Source organism: Serinus canaria, chromosome 8 (genome assembly GCF_022539315.1).
Source record: "Serinus canaria isolate serCan28SL12 chromosome 8, serCan2020, whole genome shotgun sequence".
NCBI classification, from domain to species: Eukaryota; Metazoa; Chordata; class Aves; order Passeriformes; family Fringillidae; genus Serinus; species Serinus canaria.
Genome location: NC_066322.1, coordinates 9,142,279 through 9,164,685, shown reverse-complemented (window position 1 = coordinate 9,164,685; position 22,407 = coordinate 9,142,279). Strand labels below are relative to the sequence as shown.

The following is a 22,407-nucleotide window of genomic DNA, read 5'->3' as shown; positions in this document are numbered from 1 at the left end:
TTTCAGAGAATACAACTTCACTAATGCAAGGAAAGTGTTAAACTCCAGGAAAGACAAAACTAGACAAGAGTGTGTAATGTCAGCATGGGGTGATACTTGGAAAAAATGCACTGATAGTGAAATGATTTCATGTCTAGCAATGTTTCTTTGATGTTTGTTCTGTTAATCTGGTAGTTGTGTGTCCTCTGTTCACTGAGGACTAGCAGCAGCTCTCATGACTGTATCATACTCCAGTTTTATTGTAAAGGAGCTTTTATAATGCCCCAGAGCAGGGAAATGTCATCTCAAAAATGGAATGCCTAGTAATTAAAACAGGTTTATTAGTTGCTAAAATCACAGCATTCAATATTTAGTGTATTTTATTATCATAAAAATAACATTTTAATTTGGAGCCTTAGTAAAGACCTTTAGAAGGAAATGAGGGAATCAAGTCAGAACTGATGTCAAGTGTTCTGGACAGCACCAGAAGATCAGAGAACAAATGAATAAATTATAATCACTGTTTTAGAGAAAAGTTTATGAATGAGTTGTCTGGTTACTGCAGTGACTGAAGGCATGTAGATATTTAGATATCCAGGCATAGATGGATCCAGTGACACATTAGTAACAGCTATGTCTTTATTAATTGACTTAAATTGCACCTGTGCAGTATGAAGGTGGCAAAAATCTGACCCTGAAAGCTAAATTAATCATTAATTTAATTATTTGTTTATTCTTTGACATTTACATTAATCTCTGGTTTTAGAGCAGAAGAGAATCTGTTTCCAGGGTTGTTTTGCCAGTTTAGCAGACATTTCAGCAGGAGTGTCTGCTGACTCCAGTCTTTGTTTGAGCTCAAGGCACGGTGCTGTTCATAAACCCAACACTGGGCATTGTTTCTGTTCTCAGGCAGAAGAGAAGAAATACGTCTTGTCCTTGAAAAAAATTTTGGCTTTTGTTCCCTTGTGATGGAACTGTACTACCCTGCTTGGTGAGGAGAAGCTTTTGTGCAGATTGTAGAGTCTCCATTTCTTTGTGTAGACATTGATAAGAATTGTGAATCAGCTTATCTTTGCCATTTAATGGGAGCTGTGACGAGAAGCTAAGGACTAAGCACTTATTGTGTGTCCAAAGGTTGACTTAGTTTTGTTTAGGTCTAAAGCCACTGGTAGTTTTATTTACAGTTTTATAATAAATTGATAATTCTTTTTCCTGTTCTCTGCATGCAGATCTGCTGTTGAATCTCAGGGAAAATTTGTTCTCAGGAAACACCTCACACAAGTGCTTCTTATTTTTGGCTCTGAATCGATCTGCTTATCTCATTTGTGGTAGGAAGTGAGAAGGTTGCAGATATTTTATGGAAACAAAAATATTGATGCCAAAGAATTGGAACTTCACAAAAAAAAGGTTTTTTATGCTCCAAATAGAGATCCTTCTCAGTGATGATAACACCAGATTAAATTGTATCTTGGTCTCTCTTTGTCAGATATATGAACAAATAGTGTTTTAACTCTTAGCAGTCCACTGATTCTTGTTATATTTTATTTTGCCAGTAATCTCTGTCTAGCTACAGATGGTTTTACTACTGCTACTATTTGGGCCAGATCCTTAAAAAATTCTGGGCAAAAAAATTAGTGTTGCCAAAGTGGATTCCTGTTGTGTTTTCCAGTTTCATACTTTGCTTTGTGCAATATTTGTTATTCATGTGAGTTTTAACAGTTATGATCAAAATTGTATTACCCATCTGTAAGTAGCCATTCATTGTCTGATTAGAAAATCCCCTTGAGCTCACCTGAGTGATTCTCCACCAAAGTTCAGTTTATGAGTTATTTTTAAAATTTTCTTTGTATGCAGCTTCATTTGAAATAAGCCTTGGAATAGCAGTTGGGTATGGATTTCTTTCCTCTGGCCTCCTAAGTCTTGGGACATTTTTTTAAGGGCCATATCTCATACTGGACCAATAGATACTTTCATTAGAGATTGTACTTCAAACTTAATGAACCTGAACATTTTTCTTTGGAAATTGCTTTTGCAAGATTAGGACTTTGTATTATTAGTAAATAAGTAATTTTTATACAGCACACACATTTTAATACACTGTTGTTGTTCACTTGTCAAACTTTGTATTTTCAGCCACTATATAAATTTAAAATATATTTTACTTGTGCCTTAAACATAGAAAACTCTGTATTGTTTTGGGTCAGGAATCAAATATTAATACAGATAACATCTCTTAGGTTTTCCAACTCAGCCTGGAGGTTCCTGTCTGAAATGTATAAAATCAGATTAAACTTCCTTCCTGGTTCTATTGCTGTGAAGCAGTTGTTTGTTTGTGTAAATTAAATTAACTTAAAACTTATCATTAGGTTTTGTTCATCTCTGTTCCTAAAGAACCAGGGAGTTTACATTCCAAATAAAAATTCATTGGCTTGTAACATTTTACTGGGCATTAAACAGAGTTTACACAGGTATAGGTAGGTATTTTATGTTGATTTGTTCTTTCCCTGTGAATGAGACAGTGAGAATGTCATGTGCACAAAAATCAATATAGTTGGAGATCTGAAAGCTCTAAAGTGAGCCATCAGAGTTGCAGGGAATGAAGGTGCCCTGCAGAGTCCTCTGGTAAGTCTCCTTTTTATAGCCAGTAAGGAATCGTAGGTTGCTTTGCCTGCACAGATGAAAGTGCAGCTGTTCCTGCTGCTGGTTCCACCAGCAGTTCCCATTCTAGTCTCACTCACAGCCTAGTTGTGCTAAGAGGGGTTAAGTTCAGTGTTTCCTGTGTAATAAATATCTGAATAAATCTGTGAGGAACTGACAAACAAGAAAATTTGGTTTGCTAATAGTGTGGATTAGAGTTTTCAGCAGATCTGAACATGCACCTTTATTTAACCATGTAAAACCTCATAGACAAGAATAGAGAAGATAAATGAGTGTTTGATAACACACAGGATGCTCAAGAGAACTTGCAGTAATCCTAGTCAGTGATGCTGGGACTCATCACATATTTGGCACATCTTTTGAGTCTATTGAAAGAAAATCTTCAGAGAGAAGGTGTTTTGATGTCTTATAAAATGAAATTTTATTACAAATCCCTTTTTTGGTGGGGGTCATATTTCTTTTAATCCTTACAGCATATGAGTAAGGATGATGAATGATAGAGTTGTTTTGTTTTATCTGGCCAGGAATTAATTTCCCTGCTCAGTACAACCTTTTAATGTTTGCAATACTCATGCTAGAAGAGCAATGATAAAGAAATGATGTGGCCTTTAATGCTCAGTGCCTTTGTTCAGACTGGTTTTGCTGTGAGTGCAGCTACTGAGCCTGGTGTGTGGTTTGGAGTCTTGATAGATTGATAGTGGTTTCTTTGAGCCTCTGTGAAGTCTGATACAGACTTTAGAGGCTCTGTTTCTTTTACTTCCCTTGATGAAATTCTTTTGGCTTTAGGCATTTACGAGCTGAATTCAAGAATTACTCTTTCCTTTTGGCTGTTGGGAGGTCTTGAGGTAGGGTTGAATACTTTGTTTAAGCCATTTGTGTTTCCATGTAAGGATCAAACATTCAAGCTTATATAATTTAATCATCAATTACCTTCTCTTCTAGACTGTGGTTCTACTAGGAATAAAACAATTCTGTATCTTAATAGGCCTCAGAAAGGGGCTAATAATGTACACAGTTATAAATATTTACCTTTTCTTTTTAACAAGCTTTTCCATGTGATCCTGCAGCTGGGACACTTCACAACGAAGTTAACAGCACTAACTTCCCTGATGAAACATTAAATCTTCTAATTCATTTGTTCTAATCAAACATGCCATGGAACCCCTGAAGACTTAACAAGAAAAGAAATCTCACTGAAGAGCAAGAAAGGAGGGTGTATCTGATAGGATGGGCTTCTGATACTGGGTCTTTTAGGGAACACTCATTTATTTTTCTTGTTTGTTTGGTTTTAATGCTGGGGTTTTTTTTTAACATGAAGTTTTGAGTTTGTAACTTTTCTGTCATCTGTGGTATAACTGCAGATGAGTGTGCAGAGGAAGCTGTAGGTATTCAGAATGGTAAATGTGTGCATGATGTGCTCAAAGCATCACTGTGGCTAATAACACTTGGCCTTGCAGTCATTTTGAAAACTTGGTATTGACACTAAGTTCAGTTTATATATTTGCTATTGTAGGAATGTTGAAATTGATTGCAAAGTTCTTCAAATAAATCTACTACAGAGAAAAATGGTGGAGAGCTCTCTTCTCTCTTTAAATACTGACACTTTTATATAATGCAATACATTCTGTAAAGCTTTTCTCTGTTGTTGATGTTGTAAACCAATATATTATAGCCCCCAAGAGTCTATGTTAATTTACTGTAATTTTCCTTGATTCTGCTGTCTCTGACATTTTTCAGGGTGCTGCTGGCAAGTACATGAGTTAAGCAGATACAGTTAAAAAGAAACTTAGTTGCAAATTCTTATTTAGCCTATAATTTTGGTCACATGTGGGCTCACCCCAGCTTTCTGGTAATCTGCTGGCCCTCTCCTCTCAATGTGTAATGCCCAGACTAGAAAGTTAAGGCAAATTTCAGTGCTAAATGCTAAAGCATAAATACTATGATTCCATTGCACTAATTGCTACTTATATAGAGAGATATTTGGTCTGTGATCTGTTGTCCAGGCCTTTAATTTTCAGTGTATTTTAGAGTATATTAGAGCAGGCCTAATGACAGGATCAGATTTATCTTTCATTAAGGGTATGCACGCAGATTATATAAAGTGATGAGGAAAGGCTGAGAAGAAAAAGAGTGCCTTTTAGATATGCACACAGCCCTGACACAATAAGCTTTTATCTTTTAAAAGACAAACAGTACTGTGTTAAAAAATAGAAAATGCAGCTTTCAATGTTGACTATTTTTGGTGCTTTCAAAAAATTCAGAAAGTATTAAGTTACTGTCAAGTTACATTGCTCATTGGTTATATTCCTTACAAAATGCACTAATAATAGTGAATTCTTGGCCAGTTTATTGTAGTTACATTTTCATTCTTCCTTCCAACAGTTTGCTAGGATTCACTTCCAGATGACCTAAGGTTATGCTCATTAGGCTTCATAAAAAAGGTTTCTCATTTTTCTTACTAATGGATTTCCTGTTCATAGAAAACTTTTGTGTAGATTCTCCACCCCCTGGCTAACAGTTTAACATATTTTGACCTGCAGACTTGAATATTTGTCAGTCCCAATTGAGTGCTTTTGCTTGTTGTAGAGATTGTGAGGCACTTTGTGTTTGATTTAATTATAACACAGTTACATGCAAGGAAGTGCCCTTTGCATGATCTGTTACTTCTTAAATACAGGCCATAAAAACAGGGCTTGAGAAGTTTTATCCCAGCATTGGTCTGATGCTGATGTATCAGTCTCGCTGTCTTTGTGATGCTTCACCTGGCAGTCAAAGCAAAACACAGATCCACACTTGCAGTATTCACCTGCCTTTTGGAGGTTAAAGACCTGTGCTGCTCTCTTGCAGCAGCATTAAATGAACAATGGTTAAATAAAAGAGCTTCTGACAGTCCTTGCAGTGGTTTAGTGCTTGTTCTTTTATATCCTGCTTTAATTACTTGGAACTCTTCCTGTGCAGTGAGGGCTGAGGAGGATCCTTGTAACTGTTTTCTGAAATTACCAGGTCAGGTTTTTAACAGGGGATGTAGTGATCAGCCAAGTTGAGAAGCACATTTGGCTTCTTGTCTTTTGTCTGCATCCCCTGTGACAATCTGGTTCTCCCATGCAGCTGAGTGTGATAACCCCAATGTGAGATTTCAGGCAAGAGGAACAGACTTATTCCAGTATCAGAAATCTTTTAGTGCTTTTTCTGTGCAAGTGTGGTAAGTGTCTGAGCTGAGAAATCCAGAGCCTCTTGATAGCCAAGAAAAGCTTTGGCCATTCTTCTTCATATCCTGCTATTTCAAGTTATGTGAGCAAACTTTTGTGCACCTTTGTAGGGAGTGATAGCAATAATCTTTGCCTAGCACATCAAGATTATGTGATGTTTTTATCTTCAGCACTAGGCTTTGCAGGAATCAGCTGGCTGTTTGAACCTGATTTTTAGCTTGTGGCAAAAGCCACAAGCCCAAAGTAAATTAAGTTCTTTATCACTTTGGAAAGAAATGAATGGAGAGAGGCTCGCAGTCCTTTTCACACGCTGTGAGCAAAGTGTTATGTGCTTACTAATGCTTTCATCTTTAGGGCTGCAAAACTTTTTCTTTTGAAAAGTGGAAGTGGAGTCCTTAAAATTATGGCAGTTTGTTCTGTGTAATCTATTCTTCAACCACTTGGTCTGATAGATTAATTTACTAGGTTGAAAGCAGGTAGGCAAAATTTTGCTTTACCACTGCAAAGAGTTTCTTTATTCATCAATTTGGAATGTTGTGTAAGATTTTTGTGTTCTTTGTAGGTATTGCTTTGGGGCAAGGACAAGGAAAGAGCTTTGCCTCTAGTTTTTTCCTTCCTTATTTGGGAGTGGTAATGTAATCTACTGCTATTTTCATGCAGTTCATCTGTGATCTGCAATATCAAAGCAGGGCTTTGATGGATGAGTGAAGTAAGTTGCAGTCTTATGGAAGACAGCTCTATTGTTATCAAGCTAAAACTTTCCCTCTTCATTGTTTTGCTGACACAATATGGGCACAGCTCTTAGAAAATGAAATTTTAAATTGGCTGTGTTGTGCTTTGCATTTTTTAAAACATAATAGGATGTCTCAGAACTTTGCACTTTTTGAAAAAACTTTTAAAATATCTATTTGAAAAGTGAATTAAACAGTATATAAACCTACAGAATTTGATTGGAGGCCCCTTCTTCCAGACATTTGACACTTATGTAGTCTTCATTGCTCAAGTGTTTAATGTGCTTAACAAGAAAAGGGTTCATGAAGAGGTTTCCATATGTAATATGTACCAAATCCATAATTTCTAGAAGACAGCCTGGATTCTTTGGTGAGTTTGGGAAGCTGTATTTACCTTTCTACTATTCCTTTCTTATCCCTGTAGTAGTTTTGATGGAAAGCTGAACCTGGGGACAGCTGTCACAGGGAATGGCTTTTTGAGAAGTAGCTTATGCCACTGGGCTGACCTCAAAGGTGTGTGTAGGCAGGGTGCTGGAGCTGGTCAGATACTGTGGTAGGAGTAGGTGTGCCCTTCAGCTGGGGAGCTTTTGATTTAGATGTTATCAGATCTGCAAGATTTGTGTACTGTAACTCAAGAAGACACATCAGGAATTTGTAATTATTTTTGCCAAGAAAAGGAGACTGTGCATAGAGGGAAAAGGGGAAGGGCAGGGAAGTGGGCACATTCCTTGCCTGGTAAGCATTGTCTGTATATTGCGGAGAAAGAGACATGTAAAACACAGAAGTTGCTTGTAACGTGACTTAGAGTACTTTTGTTTCTGACTTCAGTGCCTTTCCTTACCTGGTGTCCCAAGTGAAAGAATGTTCTTGTTTAGTTGCAGCTCACTGAGAACGAATGGTGAGAGGTGTGTGTGTGTTTGTGTGTGTGTTTGTGTTGAAGGGGAGGTGAATGTGCACCTGCAGGGGAAAAACCAAAACAACAAACCAAATGAAACCTCCAAGACACCAACAAACACCCCCAAAACTTTGAAGAACTAAGTCCCAGTTAGAACACTTCACTCTAAGTTAGTCTTTGACATTTTAATTTTAACTGCTGCTGATGTGCACGGGGCCTTTCAACACATGCCTAGTTTCAGGGAAGTAGCTGGATACTGAAGGATGCTGGAAATATTTGGAATTGAAGCATAAGGAGTGTGAGAGGGTAGGCTGGATGAAGTTCTTAAGTAATTTGCTTGTAAGCTGGAGTGCCCATGTTCGTGGCTTGGTTTTTTTTTTTTTTTTTTTTTTTTTTTTTTTTTTTTTTTTTTTTTTTTTTTTTTATCAGGTGTGGTTTCAGACTGTCACAGATGGCAAACATGTGCCAGATTTCAGACACTGTAGGCATAGGACAGGCCTTGTTAAAAGTGTGTGCATGTTTCTTTGTGTCTACTTACAGTCATAGACACAAATATAACCATGTTCTGCCATCCTGAATAGAAACAGCAGACTCTCTGCCCTTGGCCTCTGCAGCTTTCAGAGTGCCCTGTGCTAGGGGACTGTAATGCTGCAATTTAATGTTCTTTAGCTTACTCCCAAGTACAGAGAGAAAGACAGGTAAATGTCTTTTCAGCTCTCCAAATGACAAAAAAGGAGAAGAGTACAGGCTGCTGCAAAGGGAGGACTTCAGTATCTTTGTGGGGAAGGTCAGAGACAAATGAAAATGTGACGTTCTTTGCTCCAAGATGTGCACAAGGAACAATAAGATTTAAACTGTTTTTCAGCTGAGCAGTTTTCTCTATTCCCCCCAGGTCACTTGTTTTTGAGCCCCCCACTCTTGCACCAGCCCAGCTGTTTGCAGCTGTATGAACTGAGTGAACTGACCTGCTCTGGTACCCAGCTGTCTCTGTGATCTGGTTTAGACCCTATGGAGGCTGAAAGTCTGACCAGAACCAGAGAAGAAATACAGAGCAGGCTGGGAAAAGTGCACCACTGAGGCTGATGTGGAGCAAAGCATTGCTGTCCCTCAAACTGTAATAAACTTATTCAGTATTATGAGGTGCCAAAAAATTTCATGATTAGAAGGAGATGGGGTCTAAGAAAGGTTGTGAATGAATGACTCAGAGCTAAATGAGAATTCTATTTCAAATCCCAAATAATTTTTTTTCCTCTCTTTCCCCTCCCCTCCCTTCCCCTTGAGGTTTTTAAAGTGTGTACTCCTGGTCTGGATCTGACAGTTTGAGGTATAACACTGTAGACTGAATAGATTTGAATTAATGACTTTAGAAATAGATTTTGACTTGAATCTGCAAATTTTAATTAAAAACTGTAAGTGGTAAACTAGTTTTTGATTTAAACATAATTTAAAACCATGTTAAATCATGTGGTCATGTATCATGCAGGGAAAGTTTATTTTTCTGCCTCAGATGAGATTTTTATGAGGATAAGCATGGCTTGAAGTGCTAGATAATGAGAGGCATTTGAAATAGAATGGAGCAGTCCATTAAAACAAGTGGAGTGTTTCACACTGCAGAGAAGGGAGAACTTGAACAGTTCATCTATATGGGCTATAATGGAAAGTGTCACCTCTTCAAATCCATACCTGATAGCAAAGCTTGTTGTTCTTCTTTGGGTGTGGAATGAGAGTTTGACACCTCCAGAACAATGAAAAGCATGAGGAAAGCACTCACAAGTGGTTGTGCTTGACACTGCTCTGCCTACGCTATTTTGACTGAAATCCTGCTGTATGCTGTGAAAGGAATTCACATGTGTGGGAGTGTTTCTGACAAATACATGTCTAATTTTGTTTGTAGTAATAACAAAGACATGACACAAAGGCTGATCCTTATCCTAGTTATTATTTGGTTATGCATATGGTCTTCATAGAGTTATAACTTATAATAGCAGTTTTGGGTTGCAATAGACATTGCAACAGCTTCTTTATAGGTATATTACTCATAGGCTGGATGGCAGAAAGATTGAAGAAGATTGGAGAAAGTACTTTTGCTTTAGCAGGAAATAGCTTTAATCAAAGCTGAGCTTGTTTTTTCAGTGCCATTTTGTCCTAAACACTGTCAGAGAAAAGAACAGATGTAGCATAATAGTGATTTTCTGACTATTATTAATGGTATTTCTTGCAGCAGTGGTGTTCAAGGACCAGAGTTGACAGGGACCTTGTGATGTGCTTTCTGTGCAGCTATGGGACACCAAAGAGGGGGATGTTAAATGTTTTTGGTTTTGTTTTTGTTTTTTTTTTTTTTTGGGGGGGGGGGATGGGTGTGTTTCTTGGTATTTTTTTGAACAGTCTCCTTTATGCTCTGGAGATTGCATGTTTCAGACAGGGGATACTTGGCTAACAAAGTATGAATACAGTTTTGCATGTTTTTCTTCCTCCAGGAGATGATAGCAGAGTCCACTCCGCTGCGTTGCAGGAAGCTCAGCAATCCTGACATCTTTTCATCTGCTGGGAAAACCAAGCTCCACCGTCAGCTAAGTCAAGATGACTGCAAGCTACGAAGAGGTAGCTTGGCAAGTTCTTTGTCAGGTATGCCAATTTGTAGAGTATGACACTTGGTTAGTATTAAAGGAGATTCAGCATTGTTGGCATAACAGTCATAATAAAAGATACTGGTAAGTCATTGGGAAGGTGACCTCTTGTTGGCAGGGCATACAAAATTTTATGTAAGAGAAAGATGCAAAAAGAAATAGCAGTAGAGAAGAGTGAAAAAGCCTGGATTTAGAGTGAAATTTTTTATACTGTCCAGAGTGAAAAGTTAAAAGCCAAGATTTAATATGCAAAGCTGAAGAGTGGAGTTGTGGAATTTTAGGTGACACATTGGTGTATTCTTACCCCTTTTAAAATCAGCACTGACTGTAAACTTGCTCACTTTGCCCTTTTATTTCATACTGGGAGACTGACTTTTTATATCATGTTTCAATTACTATTTAGTTTCTTTTTGGCTTCAAAAGCACTGTAGGATATTGTCATTCAAAGTAAAAAAATCTTGCTTACTAACTTGATATTCTTCTCAATTCATGTAAAATTTGTTTTTTCTTGTGAGTTTGATATTCAGCCTTGTAATTGACTTTAGTTTGTCAGCTGTAGAATCACTGGAGCGAGCATAGGCAAGTAATGAACCAAAAATGGACCAAGTTCAGTAGTTTTCTTTTTTTTCAAAGACTTTGTTAGTGGGTTAGGGGATGGCTTCACAACTGTTTAAAAGTGATATCAGAGTCTGTGGTGCTGCAATAGAGCACAGAGAGCTGCATGATCAGTCTAGAATGAAAGAGCTGATATGCCCGAATGCCACTGTTATTCTGTAGGGTTCAGTTGCAGCCCATTTCCTCCCTAATTAGGATGCTTACCTATTTGCATGTTAGTGCAAGAACTGGAAGAGTTGAAAATTCTCAGTGGGAGAGAAAGAGGAAGAAGGTGAAACCACCTTTTTTGATTTATATGATTGTGAAAATGCATCCAGTCCTAGTCCCTCGTCTTTTATCAGAGGAAGATAAATATTTTCATGTTTGAGGTGTTAGGTGTAATATAATTAAATAAGCAGTAAATTATGTATATTTTATTTTGGCTTGGCCTTGGCTTAGTGTTTTGTTTGTAATAAGTGGATAGTTTTTGAAAAATGGAAGCATTCATAATGTTCTGTACATGTGCAAGTTTGTTCTCCAAGGTAGGTTAATCACTAGAGGAGAACAGAACTTTATGAACCACACAGCTGTTGGCTGACTTCAATGGCCTAAGTTGGTACTGTAGCTTTTTTTTCCCCTTTGAGTAGAAGAAAGCAAAGTAAATAGGAGGAAGCAGGTAAACTGGAAGGGCTGTTCTCTTTTAAAAAACAATTTTTCTGTTTGGAGAGTGTAATTTCAGAACAAAAAATTCTATATTCTCCAGAATCTGTTGATTCATCTTGATTACTTTTCAGTCTACTGTATCTGATTCAGGAAGGGGTAAAGAGCCTGAAAAAGATCAGTCTAACCCAACTGGGTAGAGAAAATGTACAGGTTTAGGTGTATATTTTCAGTGTAGGTGTTTGGAATGTGTGTAGAACTTGAGGCATGAGGGGGAAAGGCTTTAGCTTCAAGTTCCATCCTTAAAATGATTCCTGCTAATTTTGCCGCAGAATCAAATAAGTTTGAAGAATGCAGATGACTGATTGGCTGAGATTTGGCTCTTGATGGAATTCTGCCCTCCTGGATTCAGGTTTTGTGGAACTAAAAGGAGATACTGATAACTATATGTTATAAAGACTTAAATAAAGTTATTCTTGTCCTCAGGGATGGGTGTTTTAGACTGCTAGATGATTATATTATTTGACTTGCTATTACAGGATATCTTTGTTAGTGCTGTATAGAGATAAATACAGCAATGTACATTTCTGTAGGTTTAGGTCTCTGCTGACGAGCTGTTGTATTTGTACATTATCTTGAAAATTATCAAGCCATGAAAATCATGGCCACAGCTGTAAGCAGCTTGAGTGGGACCAGGAAGAGGGTACTAAAAGGTTGTGTCTCTGTTTGCTTGACAAAGTTGGGCCTGCTCATCTCTCATGCACTTTGACTCATTCTGTTGGTGTATACTTTGCCCATTGCCTGTAACTATCACAGAATATTAATCTTAACAAGTTAAAAAAAAAACCAAACCACACCACTTCCACTCCACACCTTTCCCCAGATCATGGCTGGTCACATTATGTGGCAGCCTTCCAAATATTGCAGCCACTGTTATGGAATAAATGTAATAATTCACATTTGGTTCTAAGGTGCAGTTGAATTTGTAAACACCTTTCTGCCTCTGAGAGAACAAGACTTTTTCTGCAGCATATTTGTGATTAAAGGTGCAGCCTTCCTGCTACTCACTGCAATAAATGTGTCAGTCCCCTGTGATTCCTGAGCATGTAGTAATCCATTGAATGCAAGGAAGGGAGTGTGTTATTTAGTCCCATAGTCCTAATTTTAAGGAAAAGAGGTATTATCCACTTCCATTTTGCAATGGGGAAATTGCAGCACAGGGCTTGACTGACTAAACTTACAGAGTAAGTCATCTGGAAGCTAATAACTGAACCCAGCTTCACAAACTTCTTCACTTATGTGTTTTTAACCACAGAAATATCTTCTCTTTTTTCTTTGTGGATGACATTGTACATAAAAGGAAGCTGTCAAGCTCTGTGGAGTCAAAATATGACCTACTTTGACTTTGGTTCTTTCTCAGTGTGGAAATTTACTGCTTGACATTTTTCAAAAACGAGTGTTGCATTGACTAGAAAATATGTATTGAGCAAAAAATATCCATCCATTGTTCAAAGCAAGACAATGTTTAAACATACACTATATGATGTTACAGCTGTGTGAAATGCAGTGCTCAGTGTTCCAGTGGTAGGAGAAAGTGGAGATGTCTAGACGACCAAGCTGTTTGGAGGAGACAATATTTTACAGTTAGGAATCCATTTTCAAAAGAATTTTTTAAATTATACAAAACAGATTTTGCCTTCTTTTAGGGCAGCAAATATTGTTTCCTTTTTAGGGTGAGTGGAATATGGAAACTTATAAAGTGATAGAAGTCTGTTTTACAAGGTTTTTGGATTTCCCCATTATCTCATAATGTAAAGTAGATTTTTTTGGAAATTATTAGTTATCAATTTACTGTTAAGGTGCTCTTACAAGTTTCAACCTACCAAAATCTTGAAATTGCTTTTTTTATTAATTGCTTTTTCTTCCTATGCAGTATTTGTTCTCAGCTTTGTACATTGAACTTGCAGACTTATTTAGAAACAAGCTGATGTATTTTGATTTTATTTTTAAAGGAAAACAGCTGCTTCCCTTGTCAAATAGTGTCCACAGTGGAGTGGGGCAGACGCTGTGGCAGCCTCCTGGAGATACCTCCAACCTGGTCCGCATGAGAAATCAGTCTCTGGGACAGTCTGCTCCTTCCCTTACTGCTGGCTTGGTGAGTGGCTCTGGGAATGAATACTTGTGCTGCTTTTGTGCTATAAAAAGTGATGTGATCCTGTGCTTTAGTTTTTACCTTGTTTCCCCTGTTCCTGCTCAGTGAAAGCAGCATTTTGTTCCTGTGGGACTTTGTAGGCTACAAGGTGAGCCAGGAAGAGAATATGTTCATCCTGCTTAAGAAAGAAAGCAGGAAAAGATGTGTTGAAGAATCATTTCTTTTCGGGGACATTCCTGTGAGCATAGGAACCCAACCATTTCAAACAAGTTTAATTGGGAAGCAGCTTTTTGAATATCTGCCTCTGCCTGTTTTTCTAGGGAATAGCTAGGGAGATGAATCTGAAAGGGATAACTCTTATGTCCAAGTAATTGAAGAGCTGAAATTGACATATGTTCTTCTTCCTGGTTCCTGTCAAAAGGTTTTGGTAAAAAAACCTTTGGGAAAATATTTTTGAGGAATGTTGCATCTGCTAAATTAACATTTTCTGAGCAAAGAGTGTTCTGTATGGGGACACACTCTCAGGTGGCTACAGTCAAGTCTGAACTGCACATGAAAAGGAACACATGTTTTGTTTGTAAATTTTCCTTATTATCTATAAAATTCTAAAATCAGTGATGTGTGAGGAGAAGAAAAATCCAGGGGTAGGAAAAGACAGTTATTTGTGAGCAGGCATATATGCAACAGAATTTGTTGATAAGTAGTAGATTAAAACCAAAGTTGAAATGTTTTTTTTTGCTGAACATCTACAGAGTAATTTGTATAGCAAGTTTTACTCAAGTGAGGAATTTTGGTGTGTGCTACTTATAGTGCTGCAAGTAACTGGGTAAATTTATGTTTTATTGTAAGACTGTTTAGAAGCAATGAGCCCTTAAGTTAATTCTTTTTTTAATTCTGAAAATTTTTTGGGGGTTCCTAGACAGTTTGGCACCACTGGGTTATGAAAGGAAACTTACATCTTTAAGGTTCAAAAAACCACACATTTGTGTTACAACTAATTTTGATTTAACAATGAAGTAATTGTAGTCTTGACATTTTCAGACATGTTACTATATTGAATTTCTTCTAATTTGGTTTAATTGTGTTGGTCTTAATTTGGTGCCTGCTCAGTGTTTGCCTTAAATTTATGCTCTCACCAGTGGCTCTAAATTCAGTGGTAGCAGAAAGGGAGAATGCTCACATGAACTTGGCTAGAAGTATTTGTCTGATGGGGATTAGAAAAAGTAATATGTTAAAACACAGGCCTGTTCTCTAGAAGCAAATAAATTCCTTGAAGCTTCATAAGTTAGGTTAATGAAAATAACTGTGCTTCAAAACAAAGCACTAATTCTCAGATATTTAATTTGGAGTACTAGGCTGTTGCTTCACAGCTGTGTGAATCTCAGCGAGCTGCAGATGTTTGCATGTTATTATTCTGCATATTACTCATATTATATCCTGTGTTTTCAGTTTGTCATGGCAGTGTTTGTGCTGTCTATCAAATGTTCTGATCTGAAACACAATGCCAATGAATTATTTTAAAATAATTTTGAATTCTCTGTTTCCTAAGTAAGGCAGAGAATTTAATCTCTAAATCCAGTTTTTGTTCCTCTGTGATGATGTTGAGGTGTTGAACAATGTGGTCACTTTCCTACCTCTGTATATTCTATGATGGGCTCTGTGTTTCATTACAGTTGCACTTAATTAAGCCTAGACATTACAAATTTTTATGTGAAGTGGGTTTCAAAAGCAGTGACTAAAGAACATCAGAAGATGAACACCTAATTAAATGCAGTGAGTCCTGAGATTTTGGAGCCACTTACATGTTTGCAGCTGTTTTAATATGCTTGTGGTATTGAAATACGTTTCACAAATTAGAATAGCAAAAGGTCTCTTGCCAGTATAATTAATCTCCTTTGAAGAATAGCTCTATTAAGAGATGAGTAAGTTCAGTAATGCAGAGTGTCATTATAATATGCTAGCCTTGACTGCTAGAGCATTTAATTCTTCTATTATTTGTTATAATACAGTAGTTGGATAGCTAGAGAGAAGTGGAATGTGATTTAGGAAAGCCAGGAAAGCTGTGTGCATTGTTTCTGCTCCCTCTTTCTGGATCTGCAGGTATCAGTAGATTTTCCTTTGCTGAATTGCTTTGTGGCATTCAGTAATGTGGTTTTTTTTGCTTTCTAACCACTACTAATCCTATAGGTTGTTTACTGTGCTTAAATTGCATTCTTTTCCTCTTTAAAAATATTTGCAAAGTGAAAAGATAAATTAACAATAGCAAATCTACAGAAATTAGTTTTTAGCTTCTGAAACAGGCCTGATAGCTAGGCTACTTATCAGCAATGACTCCAGAACTGGGAATACATCAAATTCTAACTTGCTAAACTGTATAAACACAATTTATTGTTGAGCAGGATCTTTCAGCTTGTACATGTGTGATAATCTGGATTAATGTGCCTGCACAGCAGTTGCCACTAGGTCCTTGACTTAAGAAAGAAGCCAGGGCAGAGTGACTGCTGAGTGCTGTCATTGTGGAAAGAAAGGTGTTGATCTGATCTGTGTCCCTTCTAAATATATGTGAGGATTTTAGAGGATGACCTTCAGCTCATCATCTACCTTAAGACAAATGGCTCTGATCCTATGAGATTGAATTCTGCTGGGGAGTATCCTATTTAAGACTTTAAATCCCTAAGATAGCCGAGGAAGTCATCAGAGGAAAACACATAAAGCATCATCAGGGGCAGCTCAGTGGTATTTCCTGCTGTCAAGACCCAAATGCACTAAAAAAAATTGGGTGCAGGGAATATGTATGGAGTGCACATTTAAGGAACAGAGGGGTAATTTTATAGGAAATTTCTTATGACTGGGTTTTGGGGGTTTATCTGATATCTTACCCTGTCATAAAAAGAGTTAGACCCTAGACTGTGTTTTTTTAAGGGATGTAGTAGAATTCTAGAATCCTAGAATACACTGAGTTGGAAGGGACCCACAAGGATTATTGAATTCAACTCCTGGCCCTGTGCAGGACACCCCAAGGGTCACCCCATGTGCCTGGGAGTGCTGTCCAAACACTTCTGGAATTCAGACAACCTTGGTGCTGCAACTGTTTCCCTGTGGAGCCTGTTCCAGTGCTCAACCATCTCTGGGTGAAAAACTCCTTCCTGATATCTGACCTAAACCTCTCCTGACTTAGCTTCATCCTGTTTCCTTGAGTCCTGCCACTGGTGATGCACAAGATCAGTTATGTGGGTGCATTCTCTTCTGAAATAAGGGATAAAGACCATCAGGGTTTCTAATTTTAGAAAGGAAAACGACCTTGTGAAGAGCTGGTTGTGATTGTTGTAGAGGTAGATTGGGAGTGTCTTTCTTACAACTGCTAATTTTGTCAAAACACAATGTAAATGAAACATTGCCAGGAGCAATGCCAGAAGGTGCTAATATTCCATAGCTGAGCATTTTTTGGTGAGCAAGGGGTGACTTTCCCCTCATTTTCATTAAGGACAGAATGCCTAATTAGAGCACTACACTAATGCTGAATATGCTTCTTTATTTGTGAAGAGAGATTTTTTTTTGTGTGTGTGTGTGTGTTAAGTTAAGTTAAGTGTGTTTGTGTGTGTGTCCCATGTCCTGGCCCCTCACAGAGAGCATCTCAAGCACCCTCCCCAGGGTTTTGTGAAAGAAACATCTGATAATGTGCAACCCGTTAATTAGAACTACATCTCTTATGCATTGCTCACCATCTAATGCCTGGAAAAGTTCGAGATGTTCCAGGAATAAGAAACCATGCATGTTCCTTCTGCCAAGTGTGGCGATAGGAAAGCGTTTGAGGAAGCCTGTCAATGGAAACTTAGATATGTTTGTGAAAGAGATTTTGAATTTTTTTTTAAAATACTTACAAACTCGAATTTTCTGAGGTGCTTCCAGTACTGAACTGAAACTTGTGGCACTCCTTGAACTGGAAAACTGGACATAATTTTTAAAAATGAGGTTGATGGTTTCAGCTGGGTGGTTGCAGTTCTATTTAGTGTAAATTTTCTTCCTTATGTTCTGGGATATATTATGGGATGTGGTCAGAGCCATTTCTTCATCTTCAGAGATGAAGGCTGTTGACTAAGCACTTGGTGCTCTGTTAATCCTCTGATTCCAGACTTGTAAGATTCCTTGTAGGGTCAGTCTCATCTTCACAGGATAATTTCAAATGCCTTAGGGTTTTACATTTACTTTCAAACAGAGTGAAAGTTCAAACAGAGTGAAATAATTGCGTATTCATTGTGGCTGTACACAGTGCCAGAGAGTTAATCTTTCCCTCATCTTGTTCTAGAAGAAATGGTTAGAGACCCAAGCCTCTTAGATTTTGAATAATGATCTGGAGGGTAGAAAAACTCAAATGCAAAGATTTGAAACAGCTCTCAACTGAAGAAGTTCCTCTGTGGAACAACACTCAGCATGATTTATTGTGAACACTCAGTTCCCCAAAGCTGTGTGGATTAGGCAATGCTGAGTGGAATGGGGAGAATGGGTCATCCTTGTGCTGTTGGGGCCTTGGCTTGGCATGTGCTGGGAGCTGGGGACAGACAGACCTCACACTGGGGCATGGTACCTTTGGTCCCCAAGCTGGGTATGCTTTTTAGATGTAGGAGATGATATTGAGTTTTTATTTTCTAAATTTTTGCTATTTAAAAAAAAAAATAATATTACAGATATTAGGAATAGGATCAATTGTACCCAATAGATGAAGTTCCCCATATAGCATAATTCCTCTGTGTAGGATGCTGTATATTAAAAAGAAAATTAAAATTTGTATTGTTCCTGGCTATGAGGAAGAGTGGCTAATTGGCTACAGGTTTGAGTTAGTGAGTGAGATTATTACAAGGTCGGTGATTCCCTTTGAATGCCTGGAAGTGGAATCCAGAGGCTGCCGTTCCTGGAGCCTGTGCCGGGCTCTGCGGAGCTGCGTTGCCCTCTGCTGGTGCGCTGGGCTGGGCACAGGGACCGCCGGCTCCGCGATCCCAGCGCGTTTTTGTCCAAGGGCGTTGGAGCCCCCGCAATCCTCAGGGATCTTACAGCAGGCCTGTGTCCGGCCTGGCATCGTGTCCCACCGCAGCCCCTTGTTAATAACCGGCCTTTTCTTTTAGCTGGAGTAGGAGTTCGCTTTGTAATGCCGTGCTGTGGTTTGCAGCATCCTTTTTCTGGTAATGGACAGATGATGGTTGGGACATTTACGAAGAAAAAAAGATTAGAAAAATAAAAAATAGTATTTGTAGGCGATTCTAGAAATAAAATCGGGAATTTTTGGGGGGCAGCTGTGTGAGCTGCGCTTCGGCCTCTGGCCTGGCGGTGGCGCTGCAGCCCCGGGTGTCTCCCGATCGCGGTTCCAGCGGGAATGCTGCCCTGGCTCGGGGCCGGGCTGGGGACGGGGCTGGCTCCCGAGGCTAAAGCAGACCTCAGTTCTCCGCTGTTTGTCAGCTCAGTACGGGAATTAATAATTCAAGAGGCTAGGCGAAGTGCAGTGGAGCTAGAAGTTCCAGCTTCAAACCCCCTCCTAGTTATAAAGGGAAATTCCATCTCCGCAGCTCCTGCTTAGCTCCCAGCGCTTTAATGCATCATTTATTTATTTATTTATTTATTATATCCTGTTTATTATTTAGGATCTCTGCGCTATGCAGACACCTGGGCAGTGGCTGTTAAACTCAGGGATGAGGTCTTGGAAGGAATGGGGTGGGCAGACCCCAGGTACAACATCTGCTCTCCCAGCACACTCTCCATCCACCTCTCTGCTCCTTAGGTGTGCTGGCAGAGAGGGGAGTGCATAGAGCTTAGAGTTCCCCCTCCTCACAAAAGAATTAGATATAATCTCTTTTAATTGAAAAATACAGCACTAGTTCAGGGACAAATCATTAATGCCAGTTGTGCATAGTGCTACCTCCTGTGGATTGCCTGGATACTTATTACAAAAGCAGGCGTTTAATCTGATGGGGAAACGTCATTTACATTTGTGTCTTCTAAAACACACAGCTGCTCTTTCCCCAAAATGTTTTGTCAGAGATAATGTTACTTTTAGTTTGCATTTTAGGTGGTAACATGTTCACCATTTAAATGTTGCTCAGTATAGATAAAAATAGTTTAGTTTAAGAATAATCCTGAAAGTCATAGGTGATGAAGGTCATAAATTATTTCATTTTTTAATTTCTTGTTAGGGAGTAGAGAACATTCAATACTTGACTGTACAAGTAGGATTTCATATTTTTATGTTGGTAGAAAAGGAAAAGACAGCAGGAACTATGGTTGCATGAATGAAGGGATTTTATTCCTGGATGAAGGCATGGAAATTGCATTTTAAATTGGCAGTTGTAATAACCTGAGTTAGGAAGTAAGTGGATTTCCAAATCAAGACCACATGTGAAGTCTAAGTTTATGCATACTAATTAGATACTTGCATGGACATATGCTGCAGGGTCTGTTGGTGAATCTTTGGGGACATTATCAATTTTGGAATTTGGACAGGACCTGAGAAAGAAGTATGGAGCAAGTTCTAGACATTTGGCAGTGTTCAGAGTACTTGCAGGGACTCACTTTTGTCACAGCTTTTAAGGTGTCTCTGGTAGAAAACCAAAAATGGGTGTGCTGTGACTCTGTGTTTTCATGATAGATTCAGGACACTTGCTTCACACTGGCATCCAGAACTGGTAGTCCTGATTGGTTTTTCACTAGGAAACTTAATTCTGAATAATTCATGTAAAGAACAGAAATTTTTTGTGATAAATTCTGTACTAAAGTTATATTTACTATATGGTGCATATTACTAAAGCACAGTCAGCATCTTGCTCTGAAGAAACTTCAGCATATTACTTAAAACACAGTCAGCATATTTTTGCTCAGTTCAGTTAAGTGAATTCCATTTTGGAGTGGACTCATTGGCTTAAAGGAGGTTTTCATATTTGAAAGAAAATGTGAACACCCTTCTGTGTAACCTGAGGCTTGTCATTGTAGGAAATATGAATTCATAAAACTTGCCTTGTGATAATTGTTAGGCACTAGACTGTCATTTTGAATGATTGCAGTTCTCATTATCTTCAGATGCTGCATGTTATTTTTTTTGTCTGTGAATATGTTGAATTGATTTTTGGCACATGCAGTCACTTCTCTTCCTGACAGCAGCACTATTGTAGGTGTAAAGTGAGAAACTGCTGTAGTGTGCATGGAAAATTAGCTATTTTGCTTGGGGAGCTATGGGGAACTTAAAATACAGTTATTCAGACTGTCTTGAACACACTCAGTTGAAGAGTGAGGCTTTGTTCCTGGAGTGTTGTTCAGTGGTTCTCAATGACCTCTCTATAAACACATACTGATGTACACAATAAAAGTTCTGGGTTTCAATTTAAATTAGTTGAAAATTTGCTGTTTTATTTTTGGCAGATATTTCCATAGAAAGGCACTGTGAGATGTCTGCATTTAGTATTTTAATATGGCTGCCTTCTGTGTCTGGTAATACTTCTTAAAATAGTTTCCTAGGATGTGATAATAGGAGGATGGGTCTTAAAACATGAAATAGTTTGCTTGCTTAAGTTACAAGCTGCTTTCTTTCAGAAATGCCAACTGTTTTGAGCCTTGGGACATTTATAAGAATCCCCTGTAGCATTTTGACTGAGCAAAAGCTTTGGACATGCTCTGTAATTAGTAGCATAATCCTCCATGTTTGGCTGCCACTTTTTGTTTGGTCTGTTTTCCTGCACTGTGTCACTTTGGTTTATCCAAGCCATGCAATGTGTCTTTCCAGCAATCCTTTTTCAGCCCCAGAGACACAGTGATTGTTTATTTTTCCACTTTCAGGACAGTGGGAATACAGAGCTTTGTGTGCCTCACCTCTGAAAAGCTGCAGCTCAGAATCTTTCCTAGGAGTTAATCTAAAATCCTTATTGCCTCGAGATTACCAGGGTGGGAGAGGTGAAATCTCTTGGCAGAGATAAGGGTAGCCTTGTAAGTGAAACACAGGCCTGGGAGTTATGCAACAATGCTGATAGCTGAACTTTGATAAGCTCAGGTACAGAGAGGTTCAGTCCCTTGGTCACCTGAAGAGCTGAAAGTAAAGCACATCTCGCAGACTTTCTGTAAACCTCAGTTTATTAATGTTTAGCAGATGGTGCTGTGGATTAATTTATTGCTGCAGTCACTGTATATAGTATGCCAGTATAATTTTCTTATTTCTGATTGTGTTCATATTTAGATTTTCAAGTCACTTGTTTAAGAGCCAAGGCATGCCATTATCTCTTCCTGCCCTTGCGGGGTTATTCTTGCTAACCTGAGCATTTCCACATTTATTGTGAGTTTCAGGCTCTTCCCTGGCGGGAACTGCACAGTCCTTGTGCTGTGAGAACATGAGGTATGAAGTCAGAATAATCAATATATTACCAAGCTTGATTTAGAGTCAATATCTCTAGTTCTTCCCTTTGTGAACAGCAAATAGGACAAAATAATGGCTAGGCTTCTCTTCTTTCTTTTTTTTTTCCTCCATATTGTTGTTTATTATAGGAATAGATGAGAAGAATTCCTGTATTCTGGCATTTTGGATTGATCAGAATTATTTTTACTGAAAGCAGTTGTGGCCAACTAAGTACAAGTAATGTAAAATTTGCTGAGAGGGTGCCTTACTGACTGAGAGGCTTCTGCTTTTGTTGTTTATTGCAGTGACCAAGTTTCCATTAAATAAACAAGATTCTGTGTTCATCATGAATATAAAACGCTTGTCATGTTGAGTCTATAGTGTGAGTATGCAAAAATCTGTCAGTGTGAACTCTCAGCTATTTGGCAAAGGGCAATGTTTATAGAAGAGGATTGAAAGATGTGCAGGGTTTCAGATCTGTCATAAAAGGATGTGAAATGTAATTAACCTAAAATAACCTTTAAAATATTTTTTGAG

The 22,407-nt window shown here is 38.3% G+C and overlaps 1 protein-coding gene across 3 annotated transcripts in view; it reads left to right on the top strand.

Annotated features, from left to right (window-relative positions):
- The window catches only part of MAST2 (microtubule associated serine/threonine kinase 2), a 186,459-nt gene that overhangs the window by 10,669 nt on the left and 153,383 nt on the right, over window positions 1-22,407 (top strand). For 2 of the 3 annotated variants that reach the window (XM_050977181.1, XM_030226303.2), the window contains exons 2-3: window positions 9,950-10,097; window positions 13,366-13,508. In XM_050977181.1, the coding sequence (XP_050833138.1) occupies window positions 9,950-10,097; window positions 13,366-13,508 (291 nt within the window). Of the gene's footprint in view, window positions 1-9,949; window positions 10,098-13,365; window positions 13,509-22,407 lie in introns of those variants that run through there. The other variant, XM_050977183.1, reaches the window with a different exon arrangement.